Source organism: Cetorhinus maximus, chromosome 1, assembly GCF_964194155.1.
Source record: "Cetorhinus maximus chromosome 1, sCetMax3.hap1.1, whole genome shotgun sequence".
Taxonomy (NCBI): Eukaryota; Metazoa; Chordata; class Chondrichthyes; order Lamniformes; family Cetorhinidae; genus Cetorhinus; species Cetorhinus maximus.
Window position 1 is genome coordinate 114,240,699 of NC_135879.1, and position 19,447 is coordinate 114,260,145.

General features: G+C 40.6%; 1 protein-coding gene across 1 annotated transcript in view; it reads right to left on the reverse strand.

Annotated features, from left to right (window-relative positions):
• The window catches only part of adgra3 (adhesion G protein-coupled receptor A3), a 250,405-nt gene that overhangs the window by 136,793 nt on the left and 94,165 nt on the right, over window positions 1-19,447 (reverse strand). The window contains exon 2 of the mRNA XM_078545705.1: window positions 14,642-14,713. Within this exon, the coding sequence (XP_078401831.1) occupies window positions 14,642-14,713 (72 nt within the window). The remainder of the gene's footprint in view (window positions 1-14,641; window positions 14,714-19,447) is intronic.

The following is a 19,447-nucleotide window of genomic DNA, read 5'->3' on the forward strand; positions in this document are numbered from 1 at the left end:
GGGGCTAATTATTTCACTCTTCTTTTCTGGCCTCAGTGGTCCATCTTTACAGCACCATTCTATCTGTCCCAACAAAGTTAACACTTCACATTGTCAATGGTTCTCTTCTTGTGCCCACATCTATTTTAGGGGTGTAGATATACCTTACGTTTAGCAGGTGAGAGGGAAGAAACACTGCAGCATAGATCTCTTCCGTCAGTGACAACATTTAACAGTATGTTTCTGCCTCTGCACCCTATGTTTCTGTTTCCAACCTCAGCTATGTCAGAGAGTAGTCAAGCAGTTTCCATGCATCTCCCTGATGGTTGGAGAGGGTGAGCAATTTCCAAGCCATCCTTGAGCACCTCCCACAGTTTAGTTTCAGAGAGGCATTGTCCAAGGCCTGGGGGCATGGCATCTATCTTGTTTTGGATAAGCATGCGATTCTGGCAGGCAAAGAAAAGTAGGGGGCAGAGGAGAAAGTTCACCCATAGGAATAAGTATTTATTCTACTTATATTCAAGCTATAAATAATCTAGGAGTTTAACATTTTAATTGCTGTATGTCTAATTTTGATAATCATTTGCTCAAAATTCATAACTTTAGTCTCAGCTGATGGGATTTTTAAATTGGCAGAAAAGTCTTCTAGAGAGAATTGACTCTTTGCTGGAGCAACCTAAAACTATTCCCATTGCCCATGCTCTCCCGTAGCCTTGTCTTCAGTTTCAAATGTTTCTTCAACTCTGCCTCAATTACTCCCTGTGGCAAAGCATTCTGTTTTCCAAAATCTTCTGCATATTTAAAGACATCTTGCAATCATTTTCTTCAGTTCCTTTGTGACCATTTCAAATTAATGATTCCTTTGACTTCTCAGACAGAGGAAACAGTCAAAAAACCAAGCGAAGAGGGCACTCAGTAGAGCACATACCTCCGCCACTCTGTTTTAACTTATTATTACCATTACACAGTTCTTCCTAGAGTCTTTTCCCTGCCTGCTTGAGCTGAAAAATGAAATCTACCTGTTAAGTGCTTCCATCTCACTGAGGACACTTCCAGCTAATATACACCCAACAACCTGTTCTGAAAACCCTGCTCTCATTTCTAATGTGACATCTGAACCAGCAAGCTTAAGACAAGGAAAGATATATTAAAAAATTAGTCAGGGCTACTTCAAGTTAAACCAATAGGTTCCACTCTTTGGAGGGGGAGGTAGGAAAAGTCAGTTTCAACTAAAGAACTGACACTGGAGTCAGATTTTTAAAACCAGAAATAGTGAAAACAAGAAGTAGTTGGGGAAAAGTGCTGTGCGGGACAACCGAAAGGATAAGAAGTGGCAAGGAGAGGAAGTTCTCCCCTTAATTTCAGGACAGAACATTCTGTAGTTTTTCGATTTAAGTGAGTCATCCATTGAAGTGGGATATCATACCACATTTGTTATTTTCAGATCATTACACAAAGGTGAGCCTTGGCTTACTGGTAGCAGTCTTGCTTCAGTGTCAGAGGCATTTGCTTCAATTCCAAAAACGGCACATAATCCAAGCTAACAACTCAGTGTAGTACTGATGAAATGCTGCAGAGGTGCCATCTTTTAGGTCAGCTGTTAAATCAAGGTTACACATTTCTTCTCAAATGTATGTTTAGGAGCCCATGACACTCTATGAAGAATTCTCCTGATATCCTGGTAAATACTCCTCTCTCAACTACCACAAAAAACAGCTACTCATTTATCTCAATGCCATGTGTGGACCTTGCTGTATGAAAATTGGCTTCTGGATTTACCTATATAACAACAGTGACTGCATTTCAAAACATGTTTGGGATGTCCTAAACTCCTGAAGAGTGCCATTTTCTTTACAAATTATACTAATTGAAGCTGATCATCGCAGCACTAAATGGCCACTTTACTGTGGAACAAAGCAGTTTGGGACAATTTGAATCATGCCTCACTTCATCTAGCATTAATTTGTTCTGCCTGCAGAGATTGAATAAACATGTGCAAAAGCCACAGATACAAAGTTCAGGTCACAGGGAGAAATAATTGTTACACCCTGGGTCCTGCTGGTGCACAGGTAGATACTAAGCAGTGTGAACCAAATTCCACAAAACAAGATGCTCTGCTGCTAAAGGGAGTGACTGACACTGCTAAATCTAAAAAGGCATCTACAGAAGATTGAAATTCTTAACAGTAAAAATAGTACTTTTCCCGGGATAGCCAATATTTTGTTTCTCTGTCTTCATGCTGAATGCGCACTTAATTGGTCAATTACAGGAAAGGCTATGCTCGAGTATTATAGCTGCATTAGGAATTCTATGGACTGCAAAGGGAAAACAAAATATTTCCTGCATATTCCAACACAAATCACTTATTCATAGGTCAACCAGGAAGAAAAAACCTTCCCAAATTTATTGCTCAGTGAAATCCAGGAGTAGGTTTGCCATATTCTGCATGTTAATTTTTCCCACTTTAATCACAATTTTCAGAGCAAGGCTTCGTAATAGTTAAGATTGGTGTTGTCTCTAATGACTAATATGATAATATAAGTGACTGTAAGTTCAGTGTTCCCACTTAGTTCTATTAAAAAAAGCAGATGCCACAGATTTCCAATATTAAACAAGGTAAATATTTATTCAACAATGTTCTCAATTCTGTGATTTCTTAGCTCACATCTCTAAGGTTCTTGACATTTGTTAAACTATAAGAAAATCTTTTCTTGGATAAAATGAAGAATGTTACCTTCATAACATGAAAAAACCTAAATGTTCAACAAGTTAAGGAAGTGATTAGTCCATTTGGACCAGAGAGATCCCAGGTTCAATGTGGTGCAAATAAGAAAAAAAGTTTGACTAGCTAACTCATCTGAAAATTAATTTTTAAAATAAAATTTAAAAAGAATATATTGGAGGTGAGAAGAGGAAGGAAGAAAGATATTTTGACATGCACATGGACCGGCAATGTTCTTGGTATTGCTCTGGTTCCAGCATCATAACTTTACTGGGAATGCACAGAAATTCCAATTGCTTGTTATCAAGGTTTCTGCACTTTTTGTGTAGCTATAAATAGTGGGGCAGACTCAACTCTTGAAGAAATCCTCAGCCATGGAGCATTGAGTAAAACGTAACATTTCTTGGGTCACCACACATTGAATCATATAAAATATTTGAGAAGATTTCCTCTGGTTGATATTTCTAATGAAATTGTAAGCATATTCTCATAGATTCTTCTTTAGACATCCTTATGATTTGTTATAGCAAAAATGAAGAAATCTTCTAAAACATATTTATGATGTTGCAACATAAGCAACCAGATGAATTACCTCTTTTGTCCTAATAATACCAGAAATTGTGGATGAAGCAGCTCCACTCTATTCACCAAGGAAAATTAATTCAAAACCATCATTAAAGCACTGGTACTCAAAAAAAATTTACAAAATGTTATTCTTTGGCCAAAAATGCTAGCCAAAAGAACTGAATAAAAATAGGACTGCAGTTTTAATTCTATATATGGACAAAGCCAATGTTTAAATGAAATAGAAAATTTCCTTCCAAGCCATGTTATTTCCATTTCAGTTGATTTAAATCAAAGTTACTGGAACTGAAACTTTACTTTCATGTAGGTGGTTTTTATTTAATTTTGGGAAGGTCTTCTTAAGAATTTCTAAAGAAAAGGAAATTTAAAGTGGTTGGGAAATGTAATTTTAATGTTTTCCTTTTAGTTTATATTTCTAAAGCCAAGTTAAAATGCCTTTGATTTGAATTTTCCTTCATAATTGAGAAATGATGCAAGAATTAAATTAAAACTAGGTTTAGAAGCTAAAATAATTTCAGGGTCAATATTCTTCTGAAGCATTTCTCACACTTTTTGTTAACATTTAGCAGCTTGAAGCACTTTAATTCATATCCTCATTCTTCCTTTGAAGGGACCCAAATGCCTATTTCAGCTCAGAGATCAAAAACTGGCTTTCATTCGATTCTCCAGCAACATTTCAAGCAGCCGAGGTCTGCTGCCAAGGGAAAACATTCTCAATTCTTCACCCTGGGTGGAAAGGAACTTTTATCGTTCATGCAGCATAAGTGAAGGCAATGGGAAACCCAAAAAGCAAAGTTCATTCCTTTTGTCAATTTCAAATATGAAACATTACATGTACACTAATTATATTAGGCATAAACATTTAGGAAGGAAAAATAAAAAAGGAGACCAGGCTTGTTTAGATAAGAGTGTGCAAGGCAGAGTGCATGGGAGCAGTATGCAGAGATTTTAAAAGTGCGTGAGAGAGAGAGAGCAAGATTTTCCTGAGGGCATTGTTTGGTAATACCTTAACTGGCTCTTTGAAATATCAGTAATGATTTATATTTCAAATTAAAAATTAGGATTGCAACCAAGGGGAATACTAACTACACATAAAAGACAGCATTTCTTCTTTCAATAAGTAAGTATTACTCTATATATAAATATCCAAACTAATGCAGATTTTTGCCAAAATGGAGAAAAGAGAAGAAAAAATTGAGAGGAGATCTGAAAGAGGTATTCAGTCATGAGGGGTCTGGACAGGGTGGTAATGTTTTCACTGGTGCAGGATTAAGAATGAGGGGGCACAGATTTAAGGTAATTAGCAAAAGAGGCAAGGGAGACATGAGGAGAAACTTTTTTACGCAGCAAGTGGTTAAGACCTGGAATGCGTCACCTGAGAGTGTGGTGGAGGCAAAGTCAATTGAGGCATTCAAAAGGGAACTGATTATCTGGAAAAGGAGGAATGTGCAGGGTTACGGGGAGAAGGCGGGGGAATGGCACTAGGTGCATTGCTCAGTTGGAGAGCCGGCACAGACACGAGAGCAAATGGCCTCCTCCTGTGCTGTTAACAATTCTGTGATGCCTGTTTTGTTTGGAATATGATTCTGAATTACTGACTGCTTACCATTATGTCTCCCACTACCATCCAATCTCTTCATCATTAGTCATGTACAGTTCCAAAAGTTCATTACAAGCTTCAAGAACAATATCTTATCTTTTGCTTAGGCACCCTGCAAAGGTTTGGCTTTAACAGTGACTTCAGCCACTTCAAACTTCAACTAAATGACCATTTTCAAACAGCTGTTAATTTCATACCCAACCCCCAGGTTTTTCACTTCTCACAATATCATACAGATATTCCATGTTTAAAGCTCGTTCCAATAGTGTGATTTGTGTTTTTGTGCTGTTTCGATATTAGGGAACTTACCTGAATAGCACTGCCTCCATTTTTGTTTTAATGTGGTCACAGTGCATACAGCAAGAACTGCATTGTAACCTTGAATGTTCAGATTGTGTTTCTTTAAACACTTTCTGCCGCTTCACTTGCTGCTTCCCTCACTCCTTCCCGCTAGCAGCTTCCCTCTCCCGATCCCTCACTCACTTCCCTCTCCCAAACCCTCAATCCCTCCACTCCATTTCCCGAGCCCCTCACTCCGTCTTGCTCTCCGCTTCCCTCTCCCAACAACTTCGCTCTCTCCCTCGAGGGCTCAGCAGAAGAACAGCGAGGGTGATGCAGCAAGGGAGTCAGAAGAGGTGCAGTGAGCAGGAGAGAACGAGGGATGGTGAACAAGGTGGCGAGAGCGGCAGCCTGCAGGAAGGAACGAGGGGATAAAGGGATGGAAGCAGCGAGATGGTGGCAGGAAGTGACAAGCGGGAAGCAAGAAGAAAGAATAGTTAACTACTATCGTACATAACAGTAGTAGTAAGTGTAAAGAGGATTTTTGGATCAGTCAGGCTCAAGGCAGCCAATAGGTTTTTAATGTAAAAATTAGAGTCAGGAATGTAACCCATCCTTATTACATGCTTTCTTATGGGAAAGTGCTTTTTATTTAGCACATCAGGAACACATTAGGAGCCTAAAAGAGGGATAGCTGTATTCCTCTTTCGTGTCCTAAGCTAGTTATTTATGTTATGTCTTAATGCTTCTGTCCACTGAGATATCCAATATGTTAACTCATCTATTCTCTCCATAAATGCATCTGACTGATTGTGTTTCCAACATTTTCTGCTTTCATGTTGAATAACTAACCTAGTTTTCACTTGGAAAGGAGAAAAAATTGAATTGGTATAACAATTACTAATTTAATATTAATGCAAGACTCAAGTGCTCATAATGTACTATACAAACACTACCCAAGGTCGGAAGAGTCATGCTCAATTTGAAATATCAACCCTGTTTCTCTCTCCACTGGTGCTGCCAGGCCTGCTGAGTATTTTCAGCACTTTCCCTTGTCAGAAATCACAATAACACTGTCAACCAAATTCATAAATACTGTTCCATTTTCCCCTTCCATGACCTAAGTTATATGGAAACATTTTGCTTTGCAAACTTCACACATGGGCAATGAGAAAGTGTCATGAACTGACCATGCAGGTTCAACCTAACCCAGGATTCGGTTCAAGCTGACAAGTGGCAAACATTACCCTCAATTTAATGGCCTCTATTCCTCCTTCTTTCAAGACCAAACTAAAACAAATGTCAGATTATTTGTGAACACTGGAGGAGTGTGATAAAAGGTTACTCATGATCGACATGCTTACCAAGGTCTGTTCCCTGTAGCCCCTGCTGAAACTAAAGCTGATTGCGACTGCAAAAACAAGAGAAGGTCTGGGCTACCACTGTGCAACCAAATTAAAGTGGATAAGTGGCACTGAGAATTTAAGAATGGGGCTTACATAGGGGACTTCTACTATCAACTTCAGGTTTTAAATGTCAGGAGCTCCTCATCCCCCAATGCCACAAATTATAAATGTTCATCCTAGTGTTTAAATCCCTTCATAGCCTCACTCTTCCCATCTCTATAAACTCTTCCAGCCCCACAACTCCCACTTCCCAAACTTTCCATTCCTCTGATTTTTCTGAATCCTGCCTTTCCACAACCCACTATTGTCATCAATGTTATCAGCCACACATATCCAATGTTCTGGGATTCCTTTCCTGAACTCTTCTCCTGCCCTTCAAAAGACCCTGTGTAAACATTGTTCTTTGACTAAGATTTTGGTCACCTCTAATAATCTATTTTTTCCTTATCACTTTGGAGATCTTGGAATGTTTTGCTACATTAAGAGTTCAATATCAATGTATGTTATTGTTCTATGTTATTCATGCCCATTTTTACAAACTTAATTTCACCTGGAATTAGACCTCTGTACAGCTTACCACAGAATTGTTACAGCGCAGGAGGCCATTCAGCCCATCATGTCTGCACCAGCTCTCCAAATGAACATTATGACCTAGTGCCATTCTCCTGCCTTTTCCCCATACCCCTGCACATTGTTTCTATTCAAATAATCTTCCAATGCCCTTGAGTACCTGGATTGAACATGCCTCCATCACGCTTCCAGGCAGTGCATTCCAGACTCGAGCCACTCGCTGAGTGAAAAAGTTTTTCTCACATCGCATTTGCTACTTTTGCAAATCACTTTAAATCTGTGCCCTCTCATTCTCGATCCTTTAAATGAGTGGGAAACGTTTCTCCCCATCTACTCAATCCAGTCCCCTCATGATTTTGAACACCTTTATCAAATCTCCTGTCTTCTCTCCAAGGAGAACAGTTCCAACCTTTCCAATCTACCTTCATAACTGAAGTTTCTCATCCCTGGAACCATTCTGTAAACCTCTTCTGCACTCTCTCCAATGCGTTCACATCCTTCCTATTGTGTGGTGCCCAGAACTGTTCACAATACTCCAGCTGAGGTCTAACTAGTGTCCTATACAAGTTCAGCATAACATCCTTGCTCTTGTGCTCTATGCCCTTATTGATAAAGCCCAGGATACTATATGCCTTATTAACTGCTCTCTCTATCTGTTCTGCCATCTTCAATGAACTATGCACAAATACACTCAGGTCCCTCTGCTCCTGCACCCCTTAAGAATTGTACCCCTTATTTTATATTATCTTTCCATGTTCTTCGTACCAAAATGCATTATCTCACACTTCTCCGCATTGAACGTCATCTGTCACCTATCTGCCCACTCCACCAACTTGTCTATGTCCTCTTGAAGGTCTACACTGCCCTCAGTTTACAATTCTTACCAATTCAAGGATGATTTGAAATAAACTTTTAACAGTTTGATACAACGATTTCCCAACTTTGGGATTAAAGTCTCACACTGCTGTACCATGAAGAATGCAATAAATCCATTAAGTATAGCATGCCTATATTCTGCTGCAACCAATCTCCATGTTGACAGCGGCCAAGAATTCCATATATCCTATTGCTATGTGTCATCTTTAAATTTTAGAATTTATTTTTTCAAATATAATTTTTCATACTTAGCCAAGCCAAACTGTTTTGAAAACTTACCAAACAAGTTTATGTAAACTTGTAATAGTATAAGATTTCCCAATTCTTATTATTTCTACCTGTTCCTCATATACACACTAAACTAGACTTTACAACATGAACCAAAACTCATTAGCATTTAACTTTGTCAGTACTGAGGAGAGTTCAAAGGTTTCACATCTGCTTTCATCTATAGTTTTCAGCGTTTCACCCCAGAATTGCAAGTTTTTAAAAATTTATTCACGGGACGTGGGCTTTGCCGGCTGGGCCAGCATTTATTGCCCATCTCTAGTTGCCCTTGAGAAAGCGGTGGTGAGCTACCTTCTTGAACCGCTGCAGTCCATGTGTTGTAGGTACACCCATAGTGCTGTTAGGGAGGGAGGGAGTTCCAGGATTTTGACCCAGTGACAGTGAGAAGTCAAATATAAGAGATTATGTAGGTGAATTTCCTCAGGGGTTCTCCCACCCAGCTACTGCAGCTTCAGCGGAAGAGCCACAGAAAAAAGTGCTTATCTTGGGATATGCGTGGCTCTTACAACTAAGTTACAGAGTACGATAAATAGATTCCCCAGCCCAGAAACTCATCCCAATATGCTTGTTTCAGTTGTTTTTTTAATATATAATACATGAAATATTATCAAAGGACAATGAAAAATGGAAGAATTTTCCTCCTATTAATTCAGTGCATTCTAATGAAATACAATGCTCAGAACTATGGTTAGAATGCAGAAAGCAGATGACAGAGCAGTGAGCTAGAGATATGGCAATTAGATGCTAATAACATGGCTTGACACATTTAAGGGCTTGCTAATAGATCTGCAGATTTGCAAGTTTTGGCATTTAATTAGGATGCATATCCATTTTAACTGCACCTAAAATATGCTGCATAAATTAAAGCTATATATGCGCAACTAGAAGCATATTGGTATACCATTTTAGCAATGCGATTAAAATGTTCAGTTTTTTCCTACACTGACTAAATGTTATTGAAAACCTGAGTGTTTAATTTGGGGCAGTCAAATGTATAATCAAAAGGTATGGGATTTCCTTCCCTTCCCACTCCCATTTCTCAAATTTACACAGGAATCCATCAGCACTAACTGGGGATTAAAAAGCTATGCTATAAATGGGATGATCTGAAAACTCTCTCATCACAATTATTCGTGACTTACAGTCAGCTTCATGAGTGGAATTTCAAATCACTTCCCATATCTTGCATATTTTAAAAATAAAAGTTAGAAGAAAAATTTAATTTTTAAACAAAACCTCATTCAAATTAAGGAACAATTCAGATGTTATCATTATGATACAGTGCTGCCAATTTTCTTTAGTTTTAACATCGCCAGGTATTGCACAGAGATATTGCTACACATGGTAAAAAGTGACTTATAAAATGTCAGACAAATCATCCTCACAGCATCACTCACCCAGTACTGGGGTCAACAGAAAAAAAAACAGACAAACAAGGGAGATCTTGGCAAGAATATCTGGGGTCTTTGGAGGACAGGAGAAAACAAAAGCTTTAAGAGGAACAGCTGTGGGGATGAAAGAGGACAAAGTACCCGAAAGAGAAAACAGTGCCTGACAGGTAGAGCAAAAAGCTAAGATAGTGAAAAATGTGATAGAACAAATAGCCAATTATGGCACAAAAACAAAAGTGCTGGAAATATTCAGATCAATCAGCATCTATGGAGAGAAACAAGGTTAACTTTTCAGGTTGATGACCTTTCATCAAAACTGAAGAAAGATAGAAACATAGGCGTTTTAAGCCAGTAGAAGGGTGTAGGGGGTAGGAGGAACAAAAGAGAAGGACTCTGTTTCGCTCCACAAATGCATAGATCTGCTGAATATTTCCAGTACTTTTTATTTTTATTTCAGATTTCCAGCATCCATAGCATTTTGCTTTCGTGTTAGTGTTTAATTCACTGCCAATTGGGCAGCTTTGCAGAGGAATGAAGAAGGTGCTTTCCCAGAATCAAGTTTTTGCAAGGCACAGGATGTCAAGAGTCATCTACATTGAAGTCACACCCACAAATCCCTTGCTCGCACAGCAGAGTTTTCTGTGTGGTGATGTGGCATGGTCTATTACTGGAAGATATGGCGGGCAAGTTGGGCAGGGATCAAAATGGAGTCATAGGAGAAAAGACGGTTTTAGAGGAGTTAAGAGACATTAAACACAATAACTGGACCGGTGCTGGTTAACGGAGCTCCAGTCCAAGGTGGAAACCATATTCATGCACAGTTGAGTCAGAGGGCAGAATTTTCCCGTTGGCGATTTGGGGCGTGGGTCCACTCACCGACAGGAAAATTACGCGGGATGACGTCGGGAGAAACCCCCAACGTCATCCCGGTCCATTTAAATATTGAGGAAGGCGGGCGGACAGCAAAATCAGCTATCCACCCGCCAACCTGTCAATGGCCAATTAAGGCCATTGACAGGATAATTAAGCTTGTTAAATGCCCTATCCATCCAACCTTAAGGCTGGTGGGCAGGCCACGAGCCCCAGCGGGCTTCTGATAATACATGAAACCTCATCCACTGGCGGGATGAGGTTTCATGTCCGTTTTTAAAAACTTCAATAAAGTTTCTGTGCTTCTTATTAACATGTCCCATCTCGTGTGACATTGTCACATGAGGGGGACATGTTAATAATTTTAATATTTTTCTATTTTTAAAGATTTTTATACTGTCAGTAATCTCCCTGAGACAGCACTTAGTCTTGGAGATGTGCACTCTTTCGCATGCATGTGCGAAAGAGCGCACTTTGACAGATGGGGAATCTCTCCTCACACCCCCGCACAGGAAGCGTATAGTGCTTCCCATCGGGCAGGCTGCTGGACGGGCCTTAATTGGCCCGCCCACTCAAAATGGCGGCGGGCCCCGTTTCGGCGGCGGTGTTCGGCTGCCCACCCGCCGCTGAGCCGGTGGGGCCCGCCCACCCATCAAGGTAAAAATTCTGGCCAGAATGTATTAAGGTATGTTTAGTTTTCTTTTTTGCATACATATGAACCTAGAAGTCCTTAGAGGGATGATACTCATCAAGGAGATTTAGAATCAAGGCAATCTGGGCAGCGGTCTCAGGGTGGTTTTTTTGTACATTGATTTGTGTTACAAATACGAAGCTGTGTTTTGGAACTGTTTCTTCAACGATAAAATGGAGGAGTGAAGGGGTCATGTGACCTGCTCTGAATTCTGCCCAAACACCCTGGGTGGCTTGGTTGCTATGGGAACATTAGGGGCCCAAGTCAAGAGACTTGCTGAGAAGGTGCAAGATGTTCACATTTGACAAGAGCATCTGCATTAACAGTGGGTATACTGTTAGTTTCCAAGTTGCAGTGAAGTGTTAGGAATGTTAGTTTTATATAGTTATACTTTAAGCCATCTCTTTAATTCCAAGCTGAAGTTGGAGGACTAGAGGATAGCTATTTGGCATTTCTAACTGTGTACATGGTCCATGTGTTCATGTTGCCATGGAGATGAGCTTGGTAAGGGAGGAGTCCGTAATAAGCAACTGTAGTATCAGGTTACAGGATTTCCTAAAATATCACTAGGCAACAGGGAAAATGCTGACTCTGTTGTTCACCATGCAGAACAGAGATGGGAGCTCACGCTCAGATTGAAGAGATCAATTTATGAGGATTTAAAAGAGGCTGGAGGATTCACCTAGCCTGAGCTAGCAAGAAGGAATCTCCAGTGTAACCCTCACAGTGGAAGTCAGTTCTTGGATTAGAAGCTACCAAGCTGGGAAAAGAAAGCAGCAGCAAGCTATTGGGGGTGGACAATAGTTATTGACTGGTTCCGAGGAAATAAAGTGTCCACTTAAGGGACAGTGTAAAGCATAACTGTAGCAGGGGATTTTCAATTGTGTTCAAAGTTAAATGAGGAATTTCTTTCTTGTAGTTTAGAATATTATTTCCCTACACAAATAGTGTCAAGTCAAAGTCAAGTTTAGTTTATTTGTTACAGTATAAGTCTTAAAACTTGTGAAATCTTGTCATGTGATCCTTCCAGTTAGTCACTGGAAGTTCAAATATCTTTTTTAATGTTATCGGTCTTTGTTGACGTCAAAATGTTAGAGACTGCCTGGTATAAGGAAACAGTGATGATCTTGGGCTGTCTGATAGAGACCCTCAGACTGTCAGGAAAATAATGGTTTAAGGCATCTGTTAGTTGACTGATTCACAACTGCTCTGATTTGTACTGTTTTGTTCCTGTGGGGTATACCTCGCTTCTTTCAGAGTTAGTCTGGCATAGTCTTTTTTCTTTCCCTCACAGTCATAACTCAGACCTGGCACCTTTCATTCTTCACCGTCAAGCAATATCAGGATTGTGCTCAAAACTTGCTCACTCCCTTTGAGGATCAGCTTCTTTCTATAGTCAGGATTTGAATGGACTTAATCATGACTGTGCACACATAGGGAGAGGAAGCAGACGTTAAAATGCAGCTGAGAAGAAAAACAGTTAATTAGAACAGAACACAGCACTGGCAAGGTCGGAGGCAGGAAAGCCAAACAGACAGGTAGCATGGCTGTGATGGAATGGTATCCTAGTGTGCACAGACACTGGCGACTATTAGAGAAAGGTGCAGCAATAGGAAAAATGAACCAAGTTTCTGTCCTGAATGCTTGCGATGATCAGTCAAACATCATGCCTACCTGATAATAGTTATATGCTGGCCCTGGCTGTCTGCCAAACACTGGAAGTACGAAGCTCAGGAGTGAACTTATTGGCTGACTATCTAGTGCTGGGCAAGGTCAGACTGCTGGAACCATACAAGGAAAATCCAGCAGGCTGAATGAGACAGCAGTTATGAACCTGTTGGAATTTACAGCAGAGAGTGCACTGAAGAGGGCAGCAGTGAGAGGCGAAGAGTAAAGAAACTCCAACGTTGGCAGCATATAGTTGTAGGGGTAGGTGGTGGTGTAGTAGTACTGTCACTAGACAGGTAATCCAGAGGGCCCAGGTAATGCTCTGGAGTCCTGGGTTCAAATCTCATCATAGATGGTGAAATTTGAATCCAATATAAAAAAAAAATCTGGAATTAAAAGTTCAATGTTGATTGTTGTAAAAACCCATCTAGTTCACTAATGCCCTTTAGGGAAGGAAATCTGTCATCCTTATCTCATCTGACTCTTAACTGCCCTCTGAAATTGCCTAGCCAGCGATGCTCCCATCCCATGAACAAATAAAAAAAGATGTGGAAGGCTATGAGAGTCAGCAGGGAAACCTACTACTATTCATTTGTTCACCAGTTTTGGTTATAAATATGGCAATAGTATTTCATGTACCTGTCTTACTTTTCTTTCAATTGCTACTTGGGACTTTGGCCTGAATGTTTTGGATGGCAGGGTCGCCCTTCCTGCCGTCTGCCCCGCTGACTCAGAGCCCTGCAACCATTGCACACTTGAATGAGCATTAAATAGCTGCAGGTGGGACTTCCGCCCCTCACTCAGAAGGAAGTCCCACCTTAGCGAGCTGCCAAACAATCTGATTGGCCAGCAGCTCTCCAGTCCCTGCAACGGCAAGAGCTGCAGTAGACTAAAGAAGAAGTGCACCATCATTCCCGGACCAGAGGACAAGGTGAATTTAAGGGGTCCCAGAGTGGGGAGGGTAGAGAAGACCTGAGGGATGGGGGGGGCGATTGGGGAGTCGGGGGAGTGGAGGGAGGACAAGCGGTCACTGGACCTTAAGGGGGAGTGGGGGGGGAAGGGAGTGCCTGCAGTCAGAAGGGGCTTCTTATGGAGGAGCTGTTCTTTTTCAGACTTCCCCCATACCAGGTAAATCCTCCTGTCAGCCTAAAAATTGAAGCTCGGCTGGAAATGGCCCTTGAGTGGCCAGTAATTGGCCACTTTAAGGGACTTAATTGAGGCACAGGTGGGCTTCCTGTCCGAGGTCCCAGGGTAAAAGCAATGCACGGTCAAGGCGGGCAGGAACCTGGAGGGAATCCTGCTCCTTCAACTTCACACTTCCCCTCCCCACCCGCCCAAAAACCCGCTGACGGGGGTGTGTAAATCTGGCTCTAACATCTATACTATTGCATCAAGTGAGATTTACTGAATGAAATGGCGTACAGATTACCCTGTTCTACCAAGTCCAGGAGGTAGTGATGCTAAAGCACATTGCTTTACTTTACCCATTCTGCTGGTATCTTAAGTTTTTATTGTGCAACCACAGCTTTGGAAGCCACTCCTTCAAATACTTCTATCTAAACTCATTTCACTCCGAGCACCAATCAACTTTATCCAAGTTTTTCAGCTGATAGCCTGTAGTTCTGAAAAGTCACATCAAGGATATACTCCAGAGGCTGAAACAATTTTTATTTATAGGCTTACTTGGTTGAGAAATTAAACAAAGTTGATACTTACAATCGCTCCAGGTATATCTGTCCAATAAATGAGTGATTTTTCAACTCTGTTAATTTATTGCTGCTCAGGATCCTGTCAAAACAAAAATCAAAATTTGAAATAATTGCCAAGAATACCCATTGATTCTATACGGTGCTAGCTTCACACCTATGATAGATTTAAAAAACTTGTTATTTGGTATACACTTCCTAGCCACATTTATCTCACTTCTTGTGTCACAATTATTTTCAGTCCTACTTTGTGTTAACATTTATAATGGAAACATTTTATATAATGGTAAAACCATCCATAAGCATTGCCTGCCACACTATTAATTGCAGGCTTCCAGAAAGTAGTGCCGTTGTTCCAACTCTTTGCTCCCATCACCAAATGCTGCAACATGCTACAACACAGTAAGAGGCAACAGCCATCTTCAGCCTTATCTGCCTTCATGTACAATACTAGATATTGTACAGGAGTACAATACTCTTGTGCTATCATGAAGTTTTCTTTCAATACATTTTCTCTAAGCTACTTTATAACTAGACTAAATTAAATCTACAATTCACAAGAAGTGTTTCTGCCATCTTCGCTTACTTGACTCTGCCACATTGAACGTTGCCAGTTATGTCCAGAGCCCTATTTTCTGTAATGGCACCGTCTTACACCCGACTTCTTGGTAAACTCAATTCTGCCCTGTTGACATATAAATTACAGCCCTTCTCCACTTCCACTGGTGTTAACAACCTTGCTCTTCTCTTAGGAGATCTTACTACAAACTTGAGAGAGGCAAGGGATGGGAGGACAGGGTGAGTGGAAAGAAGGTGGAGGAGGAGGGGGAGAAGAAAGGTGGTGGTGGTGTCGGAGGCGGAGGAAGAAAGGAAAACTCCATAAAGGTGAAGGAGGAAGGAAGAGGAGGGGGGAAAATAAGGAGAGGTGGTAAAAGCAGATGGAAGATGAGAACAGGGTTTAAGGTGAAGGTTAGAAGTAGACGGGATGTCAGAAGGCGCAGAGAGGGAACATGCCCAGGAACATTGAGCGTATTTTAGTAGGAGATAGACATGCCTCAGTCTTGGGAAACAGCACCTCATTGGGAAAAGGTTTGGCAGGGTGGAACAATGGATGATTGCTAGGGGAAAATGTTTCACGTAGGTGGGAAATGGCACTTCAATGGAAGTTGTTAAAAAGGTCTGAGTGAAGAATGAGAAGCAAAGGATCTGAATGATGGGGCAGACAGAGTTTGGAAATGTGTCTCAATTGGAGAGTGACAAAAAGTCTCAGTGGGAGCTGCCAAAACATTGGGCCTCATTAGTGGTGAAAATAATACTCCATTGGCAAGTGTATGAAAAAGGTCGAAGGTTTGTTAACACTGATGACTGATAGGGGTTGGAAAAGTGTCAGATTGATGGGATTTGTGTACAGCAATTGTTTCAGGTGGGAAGGTGGTGGTGTTAAGAAGGCTGCTGCCTCAGCTAAGGGGGAAATAGTTGAATTGATCATTACATTTTAAATAAGATTTCATTTATGCACTGGCAATTTTTCTAAACCACTTGGTATGCAGTATATATGATTCAGATTCACTCAAGTCTCAACTCCGGGAAATTTACCACTGGGTGGAGCTACAGCTTAAATGTTAATTCTTTTTTTAAACAGAGAAGATTAGGAGCTCAATTTTTAAAAACTTATGATTTAATAACTTTTTCAATGCTTAGAAGATCTAACTTATTGTACTCAGGGCAATCCCAATTCATTCTGCATAAACTGATTTTTCTACAAATGTTAACTGCCTTAATTTGGTTAAGTTTCACTGATCCGTTACTTTGTTTAAAAAAAATGTTTTGATATCTCAATTTTCCAGGCTGGGTGGAAAGTATAGCTGCACTGACCCTTGATGTTAATTTGCTCAGGTCACAGTACCATACAGCAGTAATGTGGTCACATAACATTACCCCAACCCTACACAAATCAGCCATCATGCACCGTTACCTCACACCACTGGTGTTATATCAAATCAATTTTTATGAATCATCTATGTATTTTAACATGATTGATTAATTCCTAGCTCTTTCTTTTCCACCTGCTACTACATTGCTTTTCCAAATGTGTTTCTGTCATTTTTTCTCCAACTTGTTTTCTATCAAATTACTTTTTTCAACATTGAAAACCCATGCTATTTCTCACTACCAAAGCAGCTTGTTACTCTCTGAGAAGTCCAAAAGCTGCAACTGCTGGAGAAGTCCCAATTTAATTTATCTATTCACTATTTTCCCAATTTATTTCTATTTCCCTAAATGCATCATTCCCAGCTGCCAGAGAAGCCACCTTTACTGACATTGCTTTATTGGCTTCATCAACAGGGGCATAGAATACAAGAGCAAAGAAATTACGTTGAACTTGTATAAGACACGAAGCTCAGCTTCTGCTGGAATACTGCGTCCAGCCCTAGGTGCCACACTTTAGGAATGATGTGAAAGCATTAGTCAGGGTGCAGAAAAGATTCACGAGACTGGTTCCAGGGATGAGGAACTACAGCTACACAGATAGATTGGAGAAGTTGAGACTGTTTTCCTTGCAGAAGAGAAGCCCAAGAGGAGATCTGATAGGAGGCATTCAAAATCATGAGGGGTCTGGACAAAGTAGATAGGGAGAAACTGTTCCCACTCATGAAAGGACTAAGAACAAGACGACACAGGTTTAAAGTAATTGGAAAAAGAAGAAGTGATGAGAAAAATCTTTTCATGCGGCGAGTGTTTAAGGTCTGGAATACACTGCCCAAGAGTGTGGAGCAGGCAGGTTCCATCGAGACATTGTTATTTCAAATCAAACTGTTATTTGAAAAAGAACAATATGTAGGATTATGGGAGAAGGCAGGAAATGGCACTAGGTGAATTGCTCACTTGGAGAGCCGGTGCAGACACAATGGACCAAATTGCCTCCTTCTGCACTGTAGCAATTCTGTGATTCCATGACAAGGCCACAAGTACTTACCCACTCCAACAAACTTAAGAATTCCATTGGCCCATAAGCTTGCATCATTTTCTATAACTTCCTACTTCCCTAAAAATCCACAGCTGTCTTTTATTTAGTCTGAAGATCTTCCGCACAATCTTTCCTTATTTATTTCCTTTTCGTCTGCAATGCCAGATTTCTCACTAACTTTGCTGATTTATTTTTTCTTTCCAGTTTCAGAGAAGTTTTAGTTAAAAGATTTTTAAACCACATTTAACTTCACCTTGGCTCCTAATAGCCTGAGAAGTCTGCTGCCAAGTTTAAGCAATCAAAATTTCCTCCCCAGCTACTATTCCTTTACCCAACTCAACTTTTCCTTTTATTTCATTTAGAACAAGCCAGTTGTATTGGATTACATAAAGCAAACTAATGGGTGAAAATGTCAGCAAGAGGAAAACCCTATAATGCTTAAAAAATGAAACTTAGGCCCTGATAATAACTGTGAAGTGGGAAGGAAACAGGCATAAAAACCAGAATGAAGGCCTGCAGCCTCCTTCAAATACATTATTGATCAACCCTTCTTCAGAATGCTGGTTGGTTTCTCGTGCCCCAACCTGCCAACAGTGGGTGGTTTACCCATTTTGTTATTTATACCCCCATAACTGCCCAGGCAATTGAAATTTCAACTCCTCCCACCTCTCAACCCCGGTGCCACAATCTGGGAAAAAGCAGTTGATCTGCTATAAGATCTGGGCTCAACACTCATTTTGCAGTCCCTCTGCTACAAATCTGTACCTGTAATGAGACTCATGAAAGAAGTGCCAGCTTTGTTTATATCATAATGGCTTATAATATTATATGTTCCCCATGTACCAATATTTGCTGCACATCACCTGGAAGTTTATCTTTGATTTGTCACATGCTATTAGCTTGTATTGGTGTCTTTCCCTGTCCAAATTGTTATGATCCTTGACCAGACCCCAGGTCGTGGGGGGAGGGAAATTTGGTTAGGGACCAATAACATTTTGTTTGAAGTAGATAAAGTTTGTGATTCAAGACACTTAAATGAATAAAGCCACAAGATTTCATGGGTTCCGAATAAGCAAAAATAAACTTTACTACAGAAGTTCAGATAGATAAAATAACTTACAATACCTAGCTTATACTCTAACATTGAGGATAGGTGTGAAGTACATGTGAATTAACAGGCAAAGTATGTTCGAACACAGCACACTACAGAATAAATGACAGGTCATTTCAAACCCGATTCCATGGATTTCGCAACATCAACCCTCCCAGGCGTTTGCCCCATTGTGAGCCAACCAATCTCTCAAACGTTGTCTTTCTCACAAGGCTTTCCAAGCTCCACCTTTGAAGATCTTGCCCTGGAATTCTCTCCAAAAATCACTCCCACTCAGACAGTAAGGGAATCAAGAGTTATGAGAAAAAAGTAGGAAAGTGGAATTGAGGGTTATCACATCAGCCATGATCTCATTGAATGGCAGAGCAGATGCGATGGGCTGAATGGCCTACTTTTGCTCCTACGCCTTATGATCTTGGCTTCAACAACCCACCTTTCAGGGTTTCAATCTCAGCTTCTGAGTTACTTTTCCCCTGGACCTCAGAGTACACTCAAGCTTCACCTTCCAAGCACAATTTCAGATCTTCAACCATGCCAAGTAGAACATCACTGCTCCAAATGGGTACCTTGCACCAATGACCCACAGCACAGAGTCACCAGCCTTCGGCTGCCTTCTCAGATCTTCAAGGCTTCTCTTACGTCCATTTCACTCAAGGTCTGCTCCTCACAGCTCTCTCTTTAATTTAGAGCATATTTCTCTTCCAACTTAACTTAACAGGGACTATTTCTGTCCACTG